Below are 22,082 nucleotides of genomic sequence, written 5' to 3'. Positions count from 1 at the left end.
AGTTTTTTATATATATTTAAATGGTTTTAATATTTATGAAGAAAGTTGTGTGTCTTTCGAAAAAAAAAAAAAATACTTGTTTAAACTCTCAGAAATTAAGGTACAAAAGTTGTACATTTTTGTCACTGGGACAGCCGCACTTGGGTTTGGGGACTGACTGGTTATAGTCAAACTATGGCAGAAAACATGTAGTTTCAAACCATTTACACAGCAAAAACTGGAGAGTTAAAATTTCAGTGTTAAACATTTCTGAGTTGAATTCAACACCCAAAGAGTAAATTTAACATACTTAGAGTAAATTGTTGTTCAGAGTTGGAGTTAATCTACAGAGTTAATCATGGCGGTGTTAAACTAACTCCTTGAAGATGTAATTACACTCCGCCCACACATTTCAGTCTTCCATTTCCATGTGTCCTGAAGATTGAATTGTAAGTAAAACTAAATTGTTTACACTATTTTTCTTAAATGCTCCTCTGTAACTTTATCTTCTCTATCACCATCTCTGTTTGAAACCTAAAGTTTCATTTTACATCTAACTTGTAAAGTTTGTTGGCTGTTTTATTTAAAGTCACCATCATTGTGATCAGTGTTTCCATTTCATTAGCTCATTTGCATTTTAATGGTCACAGCTAAAGATGGCACACTTTTGCCTGCACCTACAAAGTGGTAATTTTAACAGGTAAATTACATGTGGGGTATTTTGAGCTAAAACTTCACATTTGCACTCTGGGAACACCAAAGAGTTATTTTACATGTTAGAAATCTCATAATATGACCCCTGTAACACTTTTATGAGTCAAAGAAACTCTGGCCTAGTGTTAAAATATTAACTCTGACTTAGTGTTAAAAAATTAACTAAAGTACTATTCGGACGGGATTAGTTTTCCAAACGACGTTTGAGTTTCAGCGTGTCCCCCAGGACGTCTGTGATTTTATGTACCGATTCGGACGGGATTAAAATTCTCAGGCTATTCCAGACATGGGAGTGTCTGTTTCATGCATTTGGGCGTTGCAGAAGAGCACGTGCTCTGGATACGTGTTTGTAATGTTTAATATTTTGCGTTAAATGTAAAATTATGACAGAACATGTAATTTATTAATTTAATTTTAACAAATCAAAATAAAATATACAAATCCTACTAAAGTAGCCTACGTGTTTTATATAACTGGCTGCTTATAATAAATCTTATGAAGAAATAATGATTAATAACAATTTATTATCTTTATTAATTAACATTACCATTCCGGAGCTGAAGAACTTTGAACGGAGTTTCTTATAACGTTAATGATATTACAGTGGCCAGTCTTAACAGTGTTTGATATTCAGCTCGTCTTGATTTAATTATTTTATTTTGCCGAATGCTAAAAAACATTAATATCTGAATGAATGGGACTCAGGAAATACAATATACGCGCATAGTAAGACCTTACGGCAGATCACGTTGGCCAAAACACGAAATGAACCGCGTTTTCAAAAGATATTGCGGGCAAACACAGACATTTGCATTCGGACGGGATTAAATTTCTCAGAGGACCTCTGAGTTCGGCGAAAAACAGTAGGTAAATTGCTCTGGAATTCTTACGGAGGTCGTTAGAGAAAAACACAGACATGGCCGATTCGGACGGGATTAAAAACACAGAGGACCTCTGAGAAGCACGATTTTCTCAGAGGTCCCCCTGTAAAACTAATCCCGTCCGAATAGGGCTTAACACTTATTTGAGTCAAAGAAACTCTGACCTCGTGTTAAAATTTTAACTCTGACCTAGTGCTAAAAAATTAACTCTCTTGTAAGTGTTCATTTAACTCTGATAAGTGTGGAGCTATATAAACTCAGAAAAAGTGTTGAAATTAACTCTGTGAGAGTTAATTTAACACTGGAGTTTTTGCTGTGTAGGTACAGATACCTTTGAGGTACTACTATGTACTTACCTAAGGCAATGGTTCTCAAACATTTTCATCGTGCCCCCCCCCCACATTCCTTTGTGCCCCCCCCCAAAGAAAATGTATGACAAAAGCCAGTTTTAAAACTTAAAATTTGAATTAAACAAAATATATTTACAATTTTACAAAGTAGTGCTGTCGGTTAGTAGCCTTATTTTTTTCTGGTTTAATTACACAGAATAGGCTTTATGCCCAGCTGCACTACTTCCTGAACTTCAGCCAGCTCCTTGTTTCCTGTCTGCCATTATTGGACAGACTGATTAATCCAGGTGTGCCTGACCTCAGTAGTCACAAACAAATTGATTAATCCAGGTGTACCTGACCTCAGTAGTCACAACAACAATAATCAGACACACCTGGAATAATCAGTCTGTCCAATAATGGCAGACAGGAAACAAGGAGCTGGCTGAAGTTCAGGAAGTAGTGCAGCTGGGCATACAGCCTATTCATGATAAATTAATGTATAAAATGTCATAAAACTGCAGTTTGAGAACCACTACTCTAAGGTACCAGCGTGTACCAATATGTACCTTCAAGGTACAAACGTATACTTTTTGAAAAGGTACCACCCCCAGTGACAACTTTTGTACTCTTATGTACCATTTTTATGAGAGTGTGAGGTACACGCACCTGTGGCTGGTAATCCCTGCATTATACCTTTAGGAGATTTTAGTAAGCTTTGGCGGTTTCCAAAAAAATCTAAATAATGACCAGAATTACAGCATAATAGCAGTAATACATATGACTGGGTAACCACAATACATAATGATATATACTTTCACCGTTTTGCATATATGTGTTCCTGGACCTTCGCATTCGCTGTGTTTTAGAGTTATATACATTATGTATGAAGTACACTAAAAGCCTTAACTGGTAGTCTCTGCTGAATTACTCTGCTCAGTTCAATGTTACAATCTACATAGACAAAACAGGCATGGAAAATTATCTTTCAATTTCACAATCCAAGCCTGAACAGCAGTACATCACCGAACCATACATGGAAAAATCTGCTGACATGACGTATCTCACTAATTATGTCTTAATATGCACAGATTGCACATTAGAATTTTGCTGTCTGTCCGAGTGGGTAAAAGAGTCCCATTCCCATTTTAAACTACATCATTAAGTCGTCCAACGATGCATCTGCCTCTAGTCTGCACAGTATAGAAATATAATTTTGTGGCTAATTTGTGTGGACAAAGAAGCAAATAAATGTGGAATCTTAAAAGGGCATGGCATAATCTCATATGTGATAATGAAACAAATTAGTTTGTGAATTAATGACTTAAAGCATTACAGGTCTTCAGATGAATCCCCCATAAATGTGGAAAATAATGAGAGTGCATGTCATAGACAATTTAATACGCGACCCCTAAGTGTAGCAAATTGTGTAGGGTGCCTTTATTTTAAAGTTGGCCATAAGTACAAACAATATCTCATGTTGAAGTATGCTAAGGAAGCCACATTTATAATCACACACTTCAGAACACTGTTTCCCTGCACTGTGTGAGCACTGATAAAGAGTTACAAAGAGAAGTTAACCTTAAGGTGCAACAATTATAAAATTAGATTCATAATACCACTTCACTACTGATACTATACATTAATTCTTTTGGTGTTTCAGAGAGGAAAGCTCAATCCTTTTAATGAACCATTTAAAATAAAAAAAAAAACAGCTGTGCTTGATTAGCACCAGTTTAAAGAGGTCACACGACATGACCGTGCTTTGAATTAGTTGTACATGAAAACGTTTAACATCTAGACTGATATTTTAGCAGGTGACTTCCGTGGAAGGTGACATATTTTTTTGCTGTAATGTACAATTATATTCATGCATTTGGCAGATGCTTTTATTGAAAGTGGCTTATAGCACATTGAAAGTAGGCTAGTGTGTTCACACAGAAATCAAACACATGACCTTTAAGCTGCTAATACAATACTTTACCAACTGAGCTACTGGAACTACCTGTAATCACTAGTACTGTGAGCAAGATATAAAGGGAATAGATTTTTAGATTGTGTGTAAAAATTTAGAATGGTTGACAGGTTATGTGCATTTCTGTTCAGATATTTGTGACCCTGTCTGTGAAATCCATGCTATGTGTGAAATGTGGAGCATCAAAGTTTGATTTCACATTGATTTTAATCTTTGACATAACCTCACTTAGTCAATATAGATATATATATATATATATATTATGTAGGATGAGTTTATGTAGAAAACAGTAAATCACAAAAAATTACTTCAGGTAGGTTATAAGAAACACTGTAAGGAAAAAGGTCAAAATATGTACCCCAAGTACCTCAAATAGCTCAAACATATTGGTACCAAATGTACTATATACATACCTAATAGTACAGATTAGGACCTTTTTGAAAGGAAAACACCACCGTTTTTCAATATTTTACTGTTCTTACATCAACTTTAATACATATCTATCTATTTTCAATGCGTACACTTAAGCTTTGTACAGCGCGTCGTGAATGTGTTAGCATTTAGCCTAGCCCCATTCATTCCTTAGGATCCAAACAGGGATGAATTTAGAAGCCACCAAACACTTCCATGTTTTCCCTATAAGATAAGTATGTATTCATTCATAAGTTGAGGTAAGAACATAGTAAAATATTGAGAATCTGTGGTGTTTTCCTTTAAAGGGTACTGCTCCAGTGAAAGACGTGGTAAACATTTTGACCATTTTTGTCTAACAGTGTACTGTACACACAGGGGCGTCATGCACCAATTTTTTTAAGGGGGCACAGTGTCAAAAGCTCACAGAAATGTGTGCATACACAGACATCAAACGAAATATTATAGAGCTTTCAGTCTTTTCCATGGCACTTACATTTCTAACAATCTGAAAACCCCTGCTTTCATGCAAAAACCTCCAAAATAAGAGTGATGACTAACTTTAATATCAAATACTATTCAATCGGAATAATGACACATTTGCATCATATTTACATCTGAAACGGCATGTTTTATTTATTTAAGTCTTAATGGCTTGTTTAATTGTGTCATTAATGCATTTTGCACAACAACTGCATTATCATATAAAATTAATGTAATTTTAAATCCATAAAGTATATAAACAACGAAAATGACATTAAGCTATAGCCACGTGATTGATTTTAATGTTCAATAATGATTGAAAAAAAATATGTTTAGATAAAATTATTAGAGGAACGGATTTTTGCATTAAATTTGAACTCATATGTGAGCATGTGAGATTCCGCGCCCGCGTGAACTTTGGCGTTGTGCCAAGAAGATGAATCTCTACTAATATAACGTTGAGACGGTCACATTTAAAACCATACATTTTCTACACAGAGGAGGTTAACTGCACATTACCGTACTGGGGTTTGGAAATGTTGTGAGCGTTTCTAACATGTTTTAATTCCTCAGATAGCCAAATGCAGCAGCAAGCCAGCAACAGCAGAGAGCTCGTGAGCGCGCCCAGACGCTGAGGACGTCTGCGACTGCGCTGACTGCGGCGCCAGATGCCGCCAGAATATAAGTAATGTAACATGATCAAAACACTATCGGAAAATCTCCGAAAAGTGACAAGGATGCAGCACAGAATGTATAATATTGTGCATATTAAACAGATTAAAAGTCAAATAACAGATTAATGGACGCTTATTTAATTTTGAGGTTGGATGCAAAATCCATTGGCTCAAAAAAACCAAGGGGGCACGTGCCCCCTTAGTTTGAATGGGCATGACGCCTCTGTGTACACATATCTTTTGGGTGGTCGAAGTAATAGCTTGAATCCCTCTTTCAATGTAGGAGAGCATGCGTTTCATCATCCATCAGAAACATATTATTTCCCCGTTGTATACAAAATTCGTAGGCAGTGGGATTAAGAGCAGAAGTTTTTTAATTAATCTGTATTTGAAGAACTAGACTCCTCCCTTCCCTTGTTCTCGAGTTCCCCACTGCGTTCATTTGCAAGATCTCCATTAACGTCAATGGATTGAACACAGGGTACCAGCCCTTCATTCATTTGGGACCATATGGGGTTCCTCCGCTAAAGCTATCAGCTCAGCCAGCATCTTCACTTAGAGGTTAACAGCCTTTCAAACCGCATCAAGCTCCATTCACAGTAACACAGGCAATTTAGGAGACTGCGAGTGACTAAGGCGGATCCCGTGCCCCAGCAGCAAGAAAGGGAGATAAAGTGAACCCGCTGTATGGGCAAGAGATTGAAGCGAGAGTGCGTGAGTAAAAGATAATTAGAAGGAATGGATGGTGTCTGGAGGTGGCCATTTTGGATGTGTTAAGAGTCCCCGCTAAACTCACTGTTTGGCTGTTAAAAGACAAGATGTGGGGGGGGGCAGGTGGTTGCTTTAGATTTTTTCTTAATGCACTCATCTCTTTTCTAGGCCCACATACACAGTGAAACTCAGTGTTTCTGAACTCATAATTTTAACATCATTAAGTTACAAACTAAGAATCCTTACTTACCGTATACTGTAAAAAAGATTGGTTGGTTCAACATAAAAAATCAAGTTATATGGTTGCCTTAAAATTGTGAGGTAATTCAACTTACAAATATTAGGTGACAACATTTTTTGAGTTTAACAAATATTTAAATCATAATTTTTTTAAGTTGAACCAACTAATCTTATTTACATTGAATGATACCATGTGGCCCAAATCTGTACAAGTGGGAAAAAACATGATTGGCACAAAGGCCATTTAACTAAATATTTGATACATTTATTGAAACTTTTGAGAGTTTCAGATTTATAAGAATTTATATATTTAGCTTGGTTTACGATATTAAGGGTTGAAGCACTTCTAAAGGTTTTACTGCACTGACACAAACACAAGTACAGCACAACATAGTGGGAAATTTCCAGTTGAGTTCACATGGAAAACACGTAACATTTGTTCATCTAAATGTTAGGGTTTATACACTGCACCAATGAGAGCCCTATAAATCTTGGCCCTATCACAAAGGGCTGGGAATCTGGGATGGGTTGGCATGCTTACGTTGACTCTCTTTGTAAACGAAGCTCATTTTCCGTGTTAAAAGAGGCTCAGATTGTCGTGGTGGAGGTGGAGGAGGAACCTGTGGAGGTTGCCGAATTGTTAAAAGACCACTGGCATGGCACTTTCAATTTTGAGATATAATTTGAGAGGTAGACTTACATTTACATGTATTGATTCAGGAGATGACTTACAAATGAGAAAACATGAAATGTTTTTTTAGTTTTAATTATCTTTGTAAATGTGACTATTGATCTTTAAGAATAAATTATGCCAATAAATTCTGCTTACAGTATATTTAGTGAAATTATTTTCAACCCAGTCAATAACTGGTGGCCCGACTTAGCATGTCACGGCAATTTCAAATTTATCATTTTTTCAGACTCTCACGAATGCAATTATTGGTATAATTATAGCGGCATCAATGTAATCAAAGAGCATTTAAATGAAATCAAAAGAATTTTACGCTGCAACCTCTTTTCTATTGCGTATCAAAAGGCGAATACAAAAAGCGTTATGACTCATGAATGCTGTCTATATAGTGTCAAAACGTTGGAGTGATGGTTAGAAAAACTTTGATCTTTTGCAATGTGACACTTGATGCTTGCCTGCAAACCAAGCGTAACGCAAAAAAATAATGCAGCCCAGAATCCAAAGCCTGCAATTGGCAGTAACACAATCCAAATCCTAAAATTGAGTTTGACAAATCCCACTGAATAATATTCTACTCTCAGCAGCATATATTGCGAGCAGGTAATATTCCAGAGGATGTATTGTTTGTTGATAAACGTTAATGACAAAACCCTCTGGATACTGGAGTCGGGATGTTCGCAATGCTCATCCGCTAATGGAACATTAAAGATTCAGCAGTCAAGCTAACTTAAACATGAACACTCAGCCCTTTGGAGGGAAAGCAGATGTGCTGGAGCAGGCAGATGTACAGTACTCGGAGAAGTTTAATCGCAGGGGACGCAGTACGATCCAACTATTAACAATGTATTAATTAGCTTACAAAACATAAGGCTTTGGGAAATTGAATTAACATGTTCTGACAATGGCGTTTCCCACAGACCATACATAGACATTTACATTTATGCACTTGGCAGACGCTTTAATCCGTAGTGACTTACAGTGCATTACTGATTTTTATTTCATGGGGCTTGAACCCACAACCTTTGCGCTGCTAAATGCACTAGCAACTGAGCTACAGGAACATAACATTTTCATTTCCGATCCAGTGGTGGCTCGTGACTGCTCATCCGAGGGGCGCAAATTCAAAATAAGTGTTCGGTGTGTTATGTGTGTTGCTTGCATTTTCAAAATGTGTGTTTGTTGCGTCATGTGAACCATGTGCATCACGCGTTTTGTCAAAATAAGTGCCTGCTGCACATGCGTCAAAACCGTTTATGATAAATGAAACGCTCACGTTCACATCACGCAAGACACTCCCTTAACAGTAAACTCTGATTATGCATGAGATTATGCGAGTAGGCACATATTTTGACAAGACACGTGATGCACACAGGTTCACTCGACGCGCCGAAGACATAGTTTGAAATAAGGAACCACACACATGATGGGCTATATACATGTTGTGACGAACTTCGCATCGAGCGCCCTAGAAAAAGAAGTCACCGGCCACCACTAATCAGATCTCAGAAATAAATATAAAATTTATACACTGTTTTAAATGATTTGTTGGTTTAAATTAATAAAGTAAGCTACCTGGTTGCATTCAAATTTAAATCGATTTTACTTAAAATATTATAGTTGTGTAAAAATATTGTGTCAACTAACATTTTAAGTTGAATTAACTCCAACTTTTATGGCAACTAGGTATTTTACTTTTTTAATTTGGAACAATTTTGTTTTATAGTGTACCACTCCCAGTCTCAAATTATTTTTAAATACTATTTGCTTACCTACAAATTTTAATAATATTTAAGAGAAATATGCATATGACATTTAATCCTGTAATTTTAAGGAAGGTTAGAAATAATTAAAATACATCAACAAAACATCTTGCATACAAAAGTGCCATGTTTTTTTTGAAGGCATTAATAAATTATTTAGTAACGTAAAGAATTTACTGCTCTAGTTACTTTAAATCCCAGTTAAGCAGGTTACAGATTAGTGTCTTTGTTACAGCTTATAGCGTGACTTCGTGTTATGGATCAGTGCACTTTTCACATAAGGGGTCGTGGGTTATATCTTACCTTAAACGAGGACATGGCAGGGTCCCTGTTATACCTGTCTATGGTGTGGAACTTGGTGGAGTGGTTGAGTTCATGGTACAGCTCTGAGTGTCTTTTGCGAGTGTGCATCACTTTCTGTAGGGAAGGGGAAGACACAAACAAAAATAAAAAAACCAAAGCAAAAATAAGAAAGGGCAGGCCCAAGGCAGGGGGGGACTCGATGGACGTCAAGGAAATGGGAAGAGTGGGTTGACTATAAATACAATATCAGGATTTTTATTCTTTGGATGAGCGGGTCTATCTAATTGACTAATATAGCTGATTTTCTCTGGTCAGTGCCTACTGAAAGATCCAACAATTCTCAGATTTAATTGGAGTTGGCTGAACTGTCTTGTAGACACAGCTAGATGCCATGCGGACATGGAGCTTGCTTTAGCCTGGGCCAACTCTCACTGCCATTATCAGCTCCAACAAACCGCCGTTCACCATCCACGCGGTGGTGGTTTATGTCGTTTTCTCGGTGTAAAAAATTACCACTTTTGAATCCAAAGTTTACAGATCAACTGGAGATTAATTATAATTGTTATTAAAATTAAAGCACTTATTTCGAATCCAACTGTTTCCTTCTGTTGTGCGACATTGTTTTGAAATTCTAGTTATTAGAGTTTTAATAGCTATTTATAAAGCAAATCATTAAAGTGGTTTGCTGAAATTTTATTGAAGCTTAACAATAAATTGTCAGCAGTACTATTGTAAATCTATGATCAAGTTTAAGGTCTCCCAGACTGAGAACATTTTTAATACCACCTTAAAAATTCCTATAACAGGCCAGCTAAACAATACCAGAAGACCAAATGGTTTATACTGTTTATTTCTTTATGGAAATTAAACATCTGTGTTATAAATTATTTGTTTTCTTTCTTAAAAAATGTGACATTATTAATAAAAAACGTAAAAGCTACAAAGTTTAATCCATTTATAGATCGATTTTTTTATTAGGGAAGGAAAGAGAAAGTCATGCAGCACTGACTATGATGGAAAATGTTATGAAGCCCTAAAAGCATCTTAATGTGTTAGTTACAAGACATACCTCTGTTTAAGAAGAAGCCTCCATACAGGAGAGCAAATATCCAGTCATAAAGGTACCTCAAGCTTTCAAACCTAATTGAAGTATAGTCTGTTTAAAAGCACACAAGTGCATTCTGGAGAATTGAATTGGGAGTCTTTAGACTGGAGATTTGCCAGATCCGGGCAGTTGATCATTCCATGGAGGTGCCCTCCAGGCAGCCTCAGCCAATCACGTGCACTCTCCACGCATCTCATTACAGTGTCCGTCTCTTTCATACACAATAATGTCACTCACTCCACATTCAGAGAGCTTTACACTGTGTCAGTGTTTCTGCAGCCTTGATTCATTTATATTCAGTTACATATGCAGCTTGTAAATGGTATTGCTTTTAACCATTAGATGGCATACTGTATCCAGGGCTCAACCATAAGCATAATCAGTGTAAGAGACTTTCGGGTCACTATGTTCTACACTAACTTGTTTATATGCTCAACAATGCGTATTAACATAGCTTAGGGAATGCAGCTTTAACTAGTTGGCTAACATGTATAGGGTTTGACAAAATTGTGGCAATCTGATTGGGTTGTAAAACATTATATCACCACATGATATCATTTACAAATCTGGCCAGCAGGGAAACTCTTATTGTTAAGCCATGAGTTAAACAGTGCCAGAAAATCCTACAGAATCAAGGCATGTGCAACACTGAGCAGTTGGGCCATGAATAGGACTGTTGCTAATACACTAAATGCGTGATGGGGGAAACAAGCACTAGAGCGGTAAATATCTTTGGCTCCTGTCTGAGTCCTCTGACAAACTCCAGCTAATGTTGGACAGAAGCACAAACACCAGGCTAAGGACAGATGGGTTCAGGGGCTTACCTCAAAGTCCAGCTCAGAGTACCGAACCCTTTTCCTCTGGGGGAAGGGGAGGGGGGAGAGAAGACACCATCAATGAATTGCACATCTTCTAGCACCTGAGTAAACAACGCGGCTTTGACTCTTTGTACGCAGTGGTCTCATGCAGGTGCAGTGAGCGTTAACCACTCGGTTTACTCGACTGTGTTTTCCATTCGATACCTCAAACTGAATTTTGCTATATACTTTGGGGATCAAGTGGTTTATTCCCCCTATAGTTGTTCCAAACCTGTTTTGAATAATTCACTTTTTGTTATCAACCATGAAGCAGGAGCACCATTGGCTTCCATAGTAAGAAAGAAAAAGTCAGTGGTGCTCCAGAAGTGTTTTGTCACAAACATTACTTAAAATATCTTCCTTTGTGTTCAGCAGATAAAAGAAGCTCACAGGTTTAGAACAACATAAGGGTGAGTAAATGATGACAGACTTTTCATTTTTGGGTGGACTATACCTTAAACTTTCATTTCCTTTATAAAAAAGTGAAACATTCCTTTCATAGCCTGGTTATATTTATTTGATTTTAATGCGCATAAGGGCCACACTATCATTTGTAAACCATGTATCACATTGCAGTCACCAGCCAATTGCAGAGTATCTCGAGTTTTATTTACTCTGCAAAGCCAATATTTACTTGCATTAAACGCACTGAGAATGTTAATTTTGGACCCTGGAACTGCTCTGTAATGTGGTTACAGCACTTGTATTGTGTCAGTGTCCATTACGGGGTGTCTTAATGGATTTTAAGACAGTGCCTGTGTGGACTTCTGAATGGTTTGCTTAAACACAACAGCATTTAGTGGGCAACATTTAAAGACAATCTTTAATACAGTACATGCCATAACCTAGGACAATTCATTACTTTTTTTGATAATGAAGAATTAATATTATACAGACAGCGTTATAGCTAGTTTTTCAAGATAAAACTTTTATGCTTGGGCCCGCTTTTGTCACCGCTTTCTAATTTGGTTAAAGGGGACAGAGAATGAAAGACCATTTTTTACCTTGTCTTTGTTGAATAATGGTAGTCTACCCACTTTCACAAACATACAAAAAGTGCTAGACATGCTAAACATCTCAGTCTCATAGAAATTCCTCTTTTAGAAATGTCAGCCAGAAAACGGCCCAATCTGAAAAACTGATGCTTATGACATCACATGCATCTCACTGCCCCTCCACTTTAAAATAATTGGCTCCATTTTATGAGTGGCAGCAAAGTCAGCCAATCAGTAATGACATTGCAAGTTAAGCCAGTAGGGGGAGCCTAATAGGTGCAAAACCACTTGTTTAAAAATCCCCCACCATAATAGAGCTATCTGAGATAGGTTTTTAGGAAGGTTATAAGGCATTAGAGACCCAAACAAAAAAATGTTTGTCTACATGTCACATCACAGAACAAGGATTAATACCCCGTTCAATCATTCTATGTCACCTTTAAGTCATATAGAGGATTTTAATGTGCCCACATCATCAACTTCACCAAGACAATGTCTCTACTGTATATCCAGTTCAAGAGAGAGGCGTGCAGTACTGCCGTTTAAAATAAGATTATCCAAATCCACCAATTTCAGTAAAACAACAGCATCCATGGGCATTGCGTGCAATTTTGTCAAAATAAACTAGTTCAAACTCATGGACAAACCAATCAAAACCTTGGTCAACTTTGTGCAGCCACGATAAAAGTTTGAGTTTGAGACTGGGTCACAATGTACCTTGTTATAAGTGTGAGAACTCAGTTGTTGATGAAGTTAAGTTTCTCAAGAAGTCACCGGGTGAGATAGGTGAGAGGGAGTCAAAACAGTACGGACTACGATCGAAGCTCACGCCTACCAAAATACCAATAGCATGAAACTTTTCCCTCTGAGACCTCAACCTTACAATACCAACTTTTAGTCTGTTCTTTGCAAAAAACTTTTTAAAAGTCACTTCAAAAATGTCAAAAACATAGCAGCCTTTCTAACTTGACAATCAATATAGAATGACATAAAAGCCTCTAACAAACTTCTTACAAATTTTAGGTGCACAACACAAACACAGAGAAAGATTTAATACGCTGTATATAGGAAGGTGAACAGTTGCCAATCCTTTAACCTTTAATAGTCAACGTGTGAATGTGAACATGTTCGATAATGTGCTGCATTTATATGTAAATCAGATTATTCAAGAATAAAATAATGTTTGTTCTATTCATCACGAATTGAAAAAGTAGTTAAAACTGTTTTGTATATAATAAGGGGTTGTAGGGAAGGGGATAAAAATGAGATATGATGACTTCATTTAAAAACAGAAATAACATACTGATTAATTAATCACAATAAGACCGGAAATGCATATTAAAACCTTTTCATCATTAATCAAATATTTAATTTAAGGCTTTTAAAAATGTTTTATTTTAAACATAGATTTATTTAGGCATAAAGAGGCTAAATTGTTAAAGAAATCAAAACATGTTTACAGAGAATATATAATCCCCACTGGCAAACAGTTTCTTGTTTTATGCATAAAGCTCATCTAATATTATCATCATGCTTAAAAAAAAAACTATCTGCCAAAGGGGTGCCAAAAAAGTTATTAAAAGTCGTCTTATGGCTTAAAAAGAAAGTTATCCTGGTTTAAATATTTGCTTAATAAACTAAGTTTTGAACTTTTAATAGTTGATATAACTTATAAAAAGTAGTTTAACTTATATTTTTTAGGGTAAAGTAGCATAAAAATGTATGTTGATTTGACAAAAAATGCTGCATTTTTTTTTACATTGCAGTAAAATGTCAATCTTGATTTCATGTAGACTAAGTTTGACAACTCTCTTGACCTAGCTTCAATAACTGTGCATGGAGGAGAAAGAAAAAGTGAAGGTGTGTGAGTCCACTAATGCAGACTCTCCCAGGCATTTCCTCTGGCTCTGTGCTTTCCTCTCACCATCTGCTGTCCCGCCTTGTGGGGCTGTAGTGTAATTATACACGGAAACGCAACTGCACATGCACACATGCACACTGAAGCATACACTAAGTTGTGAAACATCATGTTGACAGGGGAATCTGGGTATAGGTGGCACACCTGAATACGTTCCTGTGATAAAACAATAAGAGAGTTGCTGGATGATCGGTATGTGCGGTGTCTCGAGGACTACAAATGATGCACTATCATCCATCCCCAAAATGAAAGGAGACATTACTAATAAGATCATTCAGCCTCAGTGTTGCTCTCTTGTTGCCTCACTTGATATAATGGCATAAATTTTCTGTTGCTATGTGGGATTGTAAGCTTTGTGCGGTTGGTGTATGTGTGTTTTTCCAATCTCCTTCCATGCTTGTTTTTTGCATCTTTGTTGTTGTTGTTGTGCTGATCTACCCAACATTTTCATGCGCGTGTGATTCTTTGTGCTATGTTGTCTCTGGTTCTGCTATTCCTCACAAACATTTCAGGGGAAAAAAACACACTATTGTGCTGCCGGGTTTTACTTGATCAATGCAAACCATAGGGATTAAAAAAAGAACAAAAGATGTGAAAAAGTGGACCCTTCTTGGATAACCACCTCATACCGGGTTAAGGTGGTCTAGGTGTATCTGAATTTTCCATCAACCATGACCAAGATGGTCTACCAGTTTAATCAACCATCTAGACCAGTTTGGACCAACTGTCAACTCTACAAAGCCAGCTTGAAACCAGGTAAAACAGCTGCCAGTGCAAGCTAATTTTAGCTGGATTTTTCAGCAAAGAGGACTGTTTTACCAATACTTAACACAGAACAGGAATACATCAAAGAGTTAAACCAGTATCCCTTACTTACTTCCAAAGATCCAGCTGAGTGGCTGGAGTTGGTGCTGCCCAGGTTGCGGGGAAGGGTTCTGGTGCGCTCTACTGTCCCCGAGGTAAGGATCTGCCGGAGAGAGGGTCGATTCTGCTTGACCTGTAGGGTATGGGTGTTGGTGTGAGAGTGCGTGTGCCCGGCATGGGCTGGCAGCTGTTTCAGCGTGCCATAAGAGCGGTTTAAGTTCATGCTGATGTGGTCCATGGTTGCAAAGTCCGCTGGGTACGCCTCGCTCTCGGCTGGATGTAGAGTCAAGGGTGAAGGGGGTGGGGGAAAGGGTGGATCATCTACTGTAATGTTCAAGGGCTTGCCCTCATCTTGGGATGGAGGAGGGGGCTTAAGACTGACTGTCCGACGTGGTAGAACCATATAGTCTCCTTCACCGCTTCCAACGCCTGCTGAATCTTGGGTGGAAGGAGGGTTTGGTCGGGCCCAGCCCAGCCCACTCTCAGTACACAAGTAGATGGGTCCAGATCGCTGGTGCTGACTTTGCTGGTCCATATTGACCTCCTTCTTCAGTGACTGTTCGCTAAGCTCGTTCAGGGGACCCAGTGGAGGTACTTGCACCAAGAGGTTAGGTGGTGGGATGTTCCCAGGCAGGCTGCTGAAGTTGACTCCTTCCTGGTGGGCCGCCAACTTGGGGTCATCCTCATCGTCCAGGGAGATGCGTGATAGAGTGCCAGTTATGGTAGCAGGGTTACAGGTATTCACCTCCTTAAAGATGACTGAGGGAGGGAGGAGAAAAGAAAAGAGGAGCAAAAAAGAGAAAAAGCAAGAGAAGATAGACAGAATTGGGGAGAAGGGGAGACAAAGAAGCAGAGGTCGAATGCACAACATCGCACAGATGGACAGCACAGCAAAAAGCATACATGAATAGAAGGAGAGACAGAAAGTTGGATGGTGATATGATACATAAAGAGTACATATGAGTGTGATACAAACAGAGAATTGAAGATGGTTACATGCAAGTTCTCAAAAGGTATACAGCCCAGATGTTTTGGTAGTAAGACATTGAGCCATGCAGGAGAATGCATCAGTTTGATTTGGGAAGGTGCAGAGAATTGGAGGAAAGATGAGAACAGAAATAAATAAAAAGTCGGTTACAATGCAAGTAAATGGACAAACAGTATGAATATGTACAGAGGTCAACACTAGAAACGCAGGTTAGGGTAAAAGGATGCAGAGGGCAAGGAAAACTTTCAAGTGGGTTAGTATTTGGAGGTCTTGACATGCAAAAGTTAGATGGTTGCCAGGGCTGGCATCCCGCAGCAGGCAGGTGTGAAATTACAATATCATTTGAATTATGATGGGTTTGGAGGGAAAGCCATGCAAATTAGCTCATCTAAGACAAAATCGATCAGCTGTAGTTTAAAACAGTCATAAACAACAAATATTGCTCAAGTTAAACCAAAACCGTGAAAGCTTACCAAAATTCACTAACTAAAAAAATCTCTTTATCTCTTAATCAGAATTTTTGTCTTGCTTTCCAATCAAACATCTAAACAACATTAAAATAAACACTTACTTGAGAAGAGAAACTGTTAGATTATAAGGCTTGTATTCATGGTTTGTTTAAACTTCACTTATTGTGTTAGACAAGTACAAACTGCATGAAAAAAATTCAAGTATTCCAAGATGGATTCTCTGAAAACAAGTCTTAATATCTTATGCAAATGTGCTTCTGAATTAAAGTCATCATGTTTTAACAATGCTGAGGTATTATGGAAAACAAGACAAAAACCTCAATGCTGGTTAATGAGATGTACGCTTTCCTTTCAAAAATGCTTTATAAGGTTTAATTTTTGCAAGGTTTGTATTGCCGGCCAAAATGCATAACAGTGGACCTGCTAGTGGTGCAGCACTGCCATTGGTATTCTTTATGATGCAAAACTAAAACCATAATTAGTGATTTGCACGAACAAAGGGGCTAAATCATCCAATCAAAGACGTTGAAGCTAAAAAGTCCATGCTAAAATCATGACAAAGCTATGGTAATATAACAGGCTAACATGCATATTTTGCATGTGGAATTATGCAAAACAAGCAAAAAATGCTACAAATATGAAGGTTCTCAACCTATAATTTATCTTTGGTTTTTGCAACACCACAACCCAACCAGCCCCCCCCCCAAACAAGCGTTCATCTACAGTATGTAATCTCACAGATGGTAAATTATGTTTCTAAGAATAACAACACGTTCTCATTATTATCGACTCCATTGTGTGCCTCTTTCTCTCTCTCTCTTCGTATTCCAGTGTCTCACACCAGGCTAAGACACCTTGAGATGTTATTTTAAGTATATATTATTCAATTGTAGTACAAAATTGAGTCTATGACTTTAAAAATCAAAAACGTTTTGAATTTACACCCTAAATATCATGGAAATCTCCCCATGTGGCCTCTGCCATTGTGAGGTCCCAAGGTTGAGAACCTCTGATCTAACACAAATGACATACGTACTGTACAGGAATGATTCAACTTAAAGTTAGACTTACATGGGTGTCCTCTCTCTGTAAGTAAAGGAGAAACAATGAGTTAATGTCACACAAACCAGAGCAATGGGCAACATACAAGAACCAATGAGAAAGAGCAGAAGAGTCAGATACAGTAGTGATGTCAGAGGTACCGAAAGGCAAATAATACTCACCCGTTTGACAGGCCAAATCCACATCTTTTTCAAAATCAGTCTGTGCAGTTGAATAAAAAAGAAAGACATATTACAACATTGTGTATATTACACATGTGCCAAACTACAGCATTAGCATATACTATATGATTTTATACTGTATGAGTAATACAACATGGTGAAAGGTGGACAGTTACAGACAGTGTGTGGTGATTAAACAGTCCATCAAAAACGAATAAAGAGAAGAAACTTAGATTAAACTTTAATTTAAGCAATCATAATGTAATGCTACTGAAAAGCCTTCGTCTAATGCAACACTTCTGCAACACCCCTACGAGAAACAGCCGATCCCTTAGCACCAGTGCTAATTACAATCTACTGAAAAGAAAACAGATTAGCCCACCGCAATCTGACACAGCTGGGCTTGACTTTCCAAACAAGCCCCAAAAATGATTTGATTTCAGTGAAATATTTAAAAAATAAATAAAAAAGATACAATGAACGTAAACTGCCTACGTCCCTGAGGACAAACTGAAAATGTCCGTCCCTGCGTAGCTCTTTTGAATTGTGGGCCCTCATTGAAATGCGGTGTTGGCAACTCCTGCCAATAGCATTGACTCTCAAAGGATTTCAACACTTCTCTGTGAAACAATTTCAGCGAGATTGACTTGTATGTGTGAGTTTACCTGCATGTTAACGTTAAGAAAAACCAACAGTACTGTAAAATGAGATTTTACTTCACAGCAAAGGAGACTAATGCTGGGTACACACCAAAAGATAAACGGGCTGATTTTGTGCCGATTTCCCCTCCTTTCGACAATCCTAGCTATGTCCCGATTATCTTGATGGTTCTACAGATTATCTTATCAGATTTTCCCTTCGTGTGAGGTGTGTTAAGAGTGTCCGAACCTGATCGGAAGAACGTCGGAGACGCCCCGATCGCGAATCGTAAATATTAACTCTTTCACCGCCAGCGTTTTTAAAAAAAGTTGCCAGCCAGCGCCAGCGTTTTTCATGATTTTCACCAAAGTTTAATGCCTTCCAGAAAATGTTCTTCTTTAAATATATAAACATACAATATACCAAATGAAAGAACAGACCCTCTGCTTTCAAACAAAAAAAACCCCGTTTCATCCTACCTTTAGTGGTTCTTTTGCAATAAGCTTTTGAATATGGGTAGGTTTTTGCAAAAACACCATATTTTGAGCAAAAAGCAAAAATAATTCAATTTTTGTGACTGACTTTTCATAGAGATCCCATTCAGAGCGATCTTTAAAACAGACACGGACATGCAGCAGCTTGCCATAGGGCAATACTTCCGGTTTTAAAAAGTTGCGGAAGGATAATAGCGGTATTGCGGAAAGACGGAAAATCTCGTAATTGGCGGGGAAGCGTTTTCTCTTAATTGACGAGATATCTCGTCAATGGCGGGGAAAGAGTTAAACATGTGGGGGGGAACCCCGAGGACAAACACGCGCACGCCCTTGAGATGGGCGACGGAAGCAGTCATGGCGCTGACAAGTTGATGCAAAGTGAACTTGTACAGACCATGTTCCCGCTGTCTCCATGACTTCACCAACCCCTTTTATTTTCATTGAAAATGTTTCCTACATATCGTCCGCCATGCTTATTCTGAAGTCTCGTGAGATTTTGCGAGATTTCCTGTGTTCACAGTCAAGACTCTGGTTGAAAATCTGTTTGTGTGTGGTGTGCTGTCTTTGACACATCATGGCACACCACACACAATAGGAGCAAAACGGTTAAATCTAGGATTGTTTGTGGTCTAAAACATTTTGAAAATCTTATAAGATGTAAAAAATCTTTTGGTGTGTACCAGCATAAGAAAAACTGTGTAACTTTGCACTAAACAAGTCAAATCTGCTGACAGCAAACCACTTATCTAATAAGCCGGCTAATATGCATGCGCTACGCATTTAGCTACACTCTAAAACTGACAGGACTAACTCTAAAGAAAACACACAATTGTAGAGACATACAGATTTTTGGGTTTGCTCCAGGACGAGGTTCTGAGTGTGGTTATGGATATGACCATGGCAGTGGTTGAGAGTATGGTTGTGGTTCTGGTTAAGCGTGTGACTATGGTTGTGGTTATGAGAGAGGCCATGGTTGTGGTCATGAGCAGGTCCATGATTGTGATTGGCCAAAGCTAGTGGAGGGTGGGCGGGACAAGTTTGATGGCAGCCATGGCAGCAAGGAGGTGAATATCGGAGTGAGCCGCACTGTTGCTGACTGTAGAGGCTCGGCCTGTGAGGGCATCTCTGCCGGCAAAGAGGCAGAACAAAAAAAGGTTGAGAGAGAGACAGAAGGTGAGGAGAAGAAAGGTGAAGTGGACCTGCTGGGGTGATGATCTCTCTCATCCAAACTGATTCACACACTCAGAGAGACTTCTTGGTGTAGTTACCATGGTTACAGTACATGCAAGTCTTGCCTTTGACATGAATAAATCACTGTCGAGCACTGGATAAAGGGCTCATAAACCATATTAAAACATTCTATAAGGTCACACCCTTCATTGGGTGCTGCCAAGCCTGTTACTGACATGCTTGATCTTATTCATGCCTAAAATGAATATATAAAATATAATTACCTGTCAGCATATTGATAACTAATTTGACATTTTAAGAACAATTGAAATATGCAATCATTTTAAAGAGGCAGAGTAGTCATTTTGAATGATATTTCAAACGCCTCAGATTTAAAGGCTTTTTGTACTACATAAACACAAATTGTAAAACCTTCTTAAATACTACTGTACCACAAAAGCAATCCCCAAAGTAGATGGGACACAGACTATAACCAGAGTAACTAGTACGCTTTCCTAATGTATTATGTCCACTCATATTTGTGTGATGAGATGGAATGAAATGTTATTCACCATGATCTGCACCTGGCCGTTCTTGCAGGAGTCTGGGGAGTTTTCACTGTCGTCTTTGCAGCCACCCATTCTGCAACGCACAGCATCCTGCACCTGACGCGGACAATCAGGGGATAGAAGGTTGGGTCAGGGTGACTTACAAAAAACCCACGGTTTGCTTCTCAAAAACTACAGCTAAAAATAATGCACTGCAAAAAAAAGATTTTTATATTTGTGTTGTTATACAGTAAATAAATATCTACACATTTAGAATGAATATTTACTTAAGAAAAGAACTTGAATAAGATTAATAAACGATGAAGTTGAGGTCGTGCGTCAGTTTGAGTTGTAGTTCAGTAATGGCAGCGGAGAAAGACGTGAGTAAAGCTATTCGGTCTGTTGTTGCAAAACTGCCGAATATACAGAAGTTAAAGCCGGAGCAAGAATAATGTTTGCTAAGTTTTGTTGGTCTGATCATTCGGACTTGTTGTTTCCGTCCGGTTTCGGGGCGCATAATATACGTCACAACCACACGTTAGCGACTGCCTATGGCAGATCCTGAGTGACTCTGGGCAGATCCAATAGTTTTAAACTTCAACAGAGGACCCTCCTTAACGGAAGTAACGCTTTGCAATGGAGCGTGGCCAGACTCTCTGTACAAATGAAATGAATGTACAAGAGTCTGGTTGGACCAGGCTATGTAATTTCATGAGACTGGGCTGCTTTTGTCCTACACACCATTGACTTTTTGCATAGGCAAGCATAGCACAGAACATTTTGTCAATAGCAAATACAACACATATTCTATATAATAAGTATATATATATATATATATATATATATATATATATATATATATATATATATATATATATATATATATATATATATATATACATATATGTAATATATATGTAATATATTGTAATTTTGGTTCTCAAATAAATATATCTTGATTTAAAAATCGTTAAATATTTTACTTATTTACAAATTAAAGTCACGGTGAAGTAAGATATTAAATGTATTCACACAACAGAAAAATGTGTTAAGTTATCAACATTTTGGAGAAAAAGTCCAAAGATTCTCAGCTCTCAAACCCTGGGGGCATGTCCGCAATGAAACGAGAAAGCCGCCATCTCTCTCAACTTTCAAATAAAGCTACAACCTGAATGAATGCTTGTGATTGTGTAAAAGGGGACATATCATGAAAATCTGACTTTTTCAAGGTTAAGTGCTACAACTGGGTCCCCAGTGCTTCTACTGATATAGAAAATGTGATAAAGTACAACCCGGTAACTTAGTTTTGGTAAACCATTCTCTGCGAACATGTGAAAAAATAGGTCATTAAAATTTGTCTCCCCTTGTGATGTCAAAAGGGGATCATACCGCCCCTTAATCTGCACTATTTAACAGCACTGCAGAGATCAGCTCATTTGCATTTAAAAGGACACACCCCAAATCGGCACATTTTTGCTCCCACGTACAAAGTGGCAATTTTAACTTGTTATAATAAATTATTTATATTGTATTTTGAGCTAGAACTTCACATACGCACTCTGGGGAAACCAAAGATTAATTTTACATTTTTTTTTAAATGAGAAAAGTGTTGTGAAATGTCCCCTTTAAGGGCAGAGCCATGCGCAGTGGCTCAATTGCG

At 37.9% G+C, this 22,082-nt stretch overlaps 1 protein-coding gene across 1 annotated transcript in view; it reads right to left on the bottom strand.

Moving 5' to 3' along the window:
* The window catches only part of adgrb2 (adhesion G protein-coupled receptor B2), a 363,394-nt gene that overhangs the window by 12,652 nt on the left and 328,660 nt on the right, over positions 1-22,082 (bottom strand). Inside the window, exons 26-31 of the mRNA XM_065292273.2 lie at positions 20,447-20,539; positions 17,572-17,611; positions 17,420-17,434; positions 14,904-15,649; positions 11,081-11,116; positions 9,152-9,265 (exon numbers count right to left, since the gene is read on the bottom strand). Of these exons, the coding sequence (XP_065148345.1) occupies positions 9,152-9,265; positions 11,081-11,116; positions 14,904-15,649; positions 17,420-17,434; positions 17,572-17,611; positions 20,447-20,539 (1,044 nt within the window). The remainder of the gene's footprint in view (positions 1-9,151; positions 9,266-11,080; positions 11,117-14,903; positions 15,650-17,419; positions 17,435-17,571; positions 17,612-20,446; positions 20,540-22,082) is intronic.

Source organism: Paramisgurnus dabryanus, chromosome 19 (genome assembly GCF_030506205.2).
Source record: "Paramisgurnus dabryanus chromosome 19, PD_genome_1.1, whole genome shotgun sequence".
Classification (NCBI taxonomy): domain Eukaryota; kingdom Metazoa; phylum Chordata; class Actinopteri; order Cypriniformes; family Cobitidae; genus Paramisgurnus; species Paramisgurnus dabryanus.
This window is presented reverse-complemented; position numbering and strand designations above follow the sequence as displayed.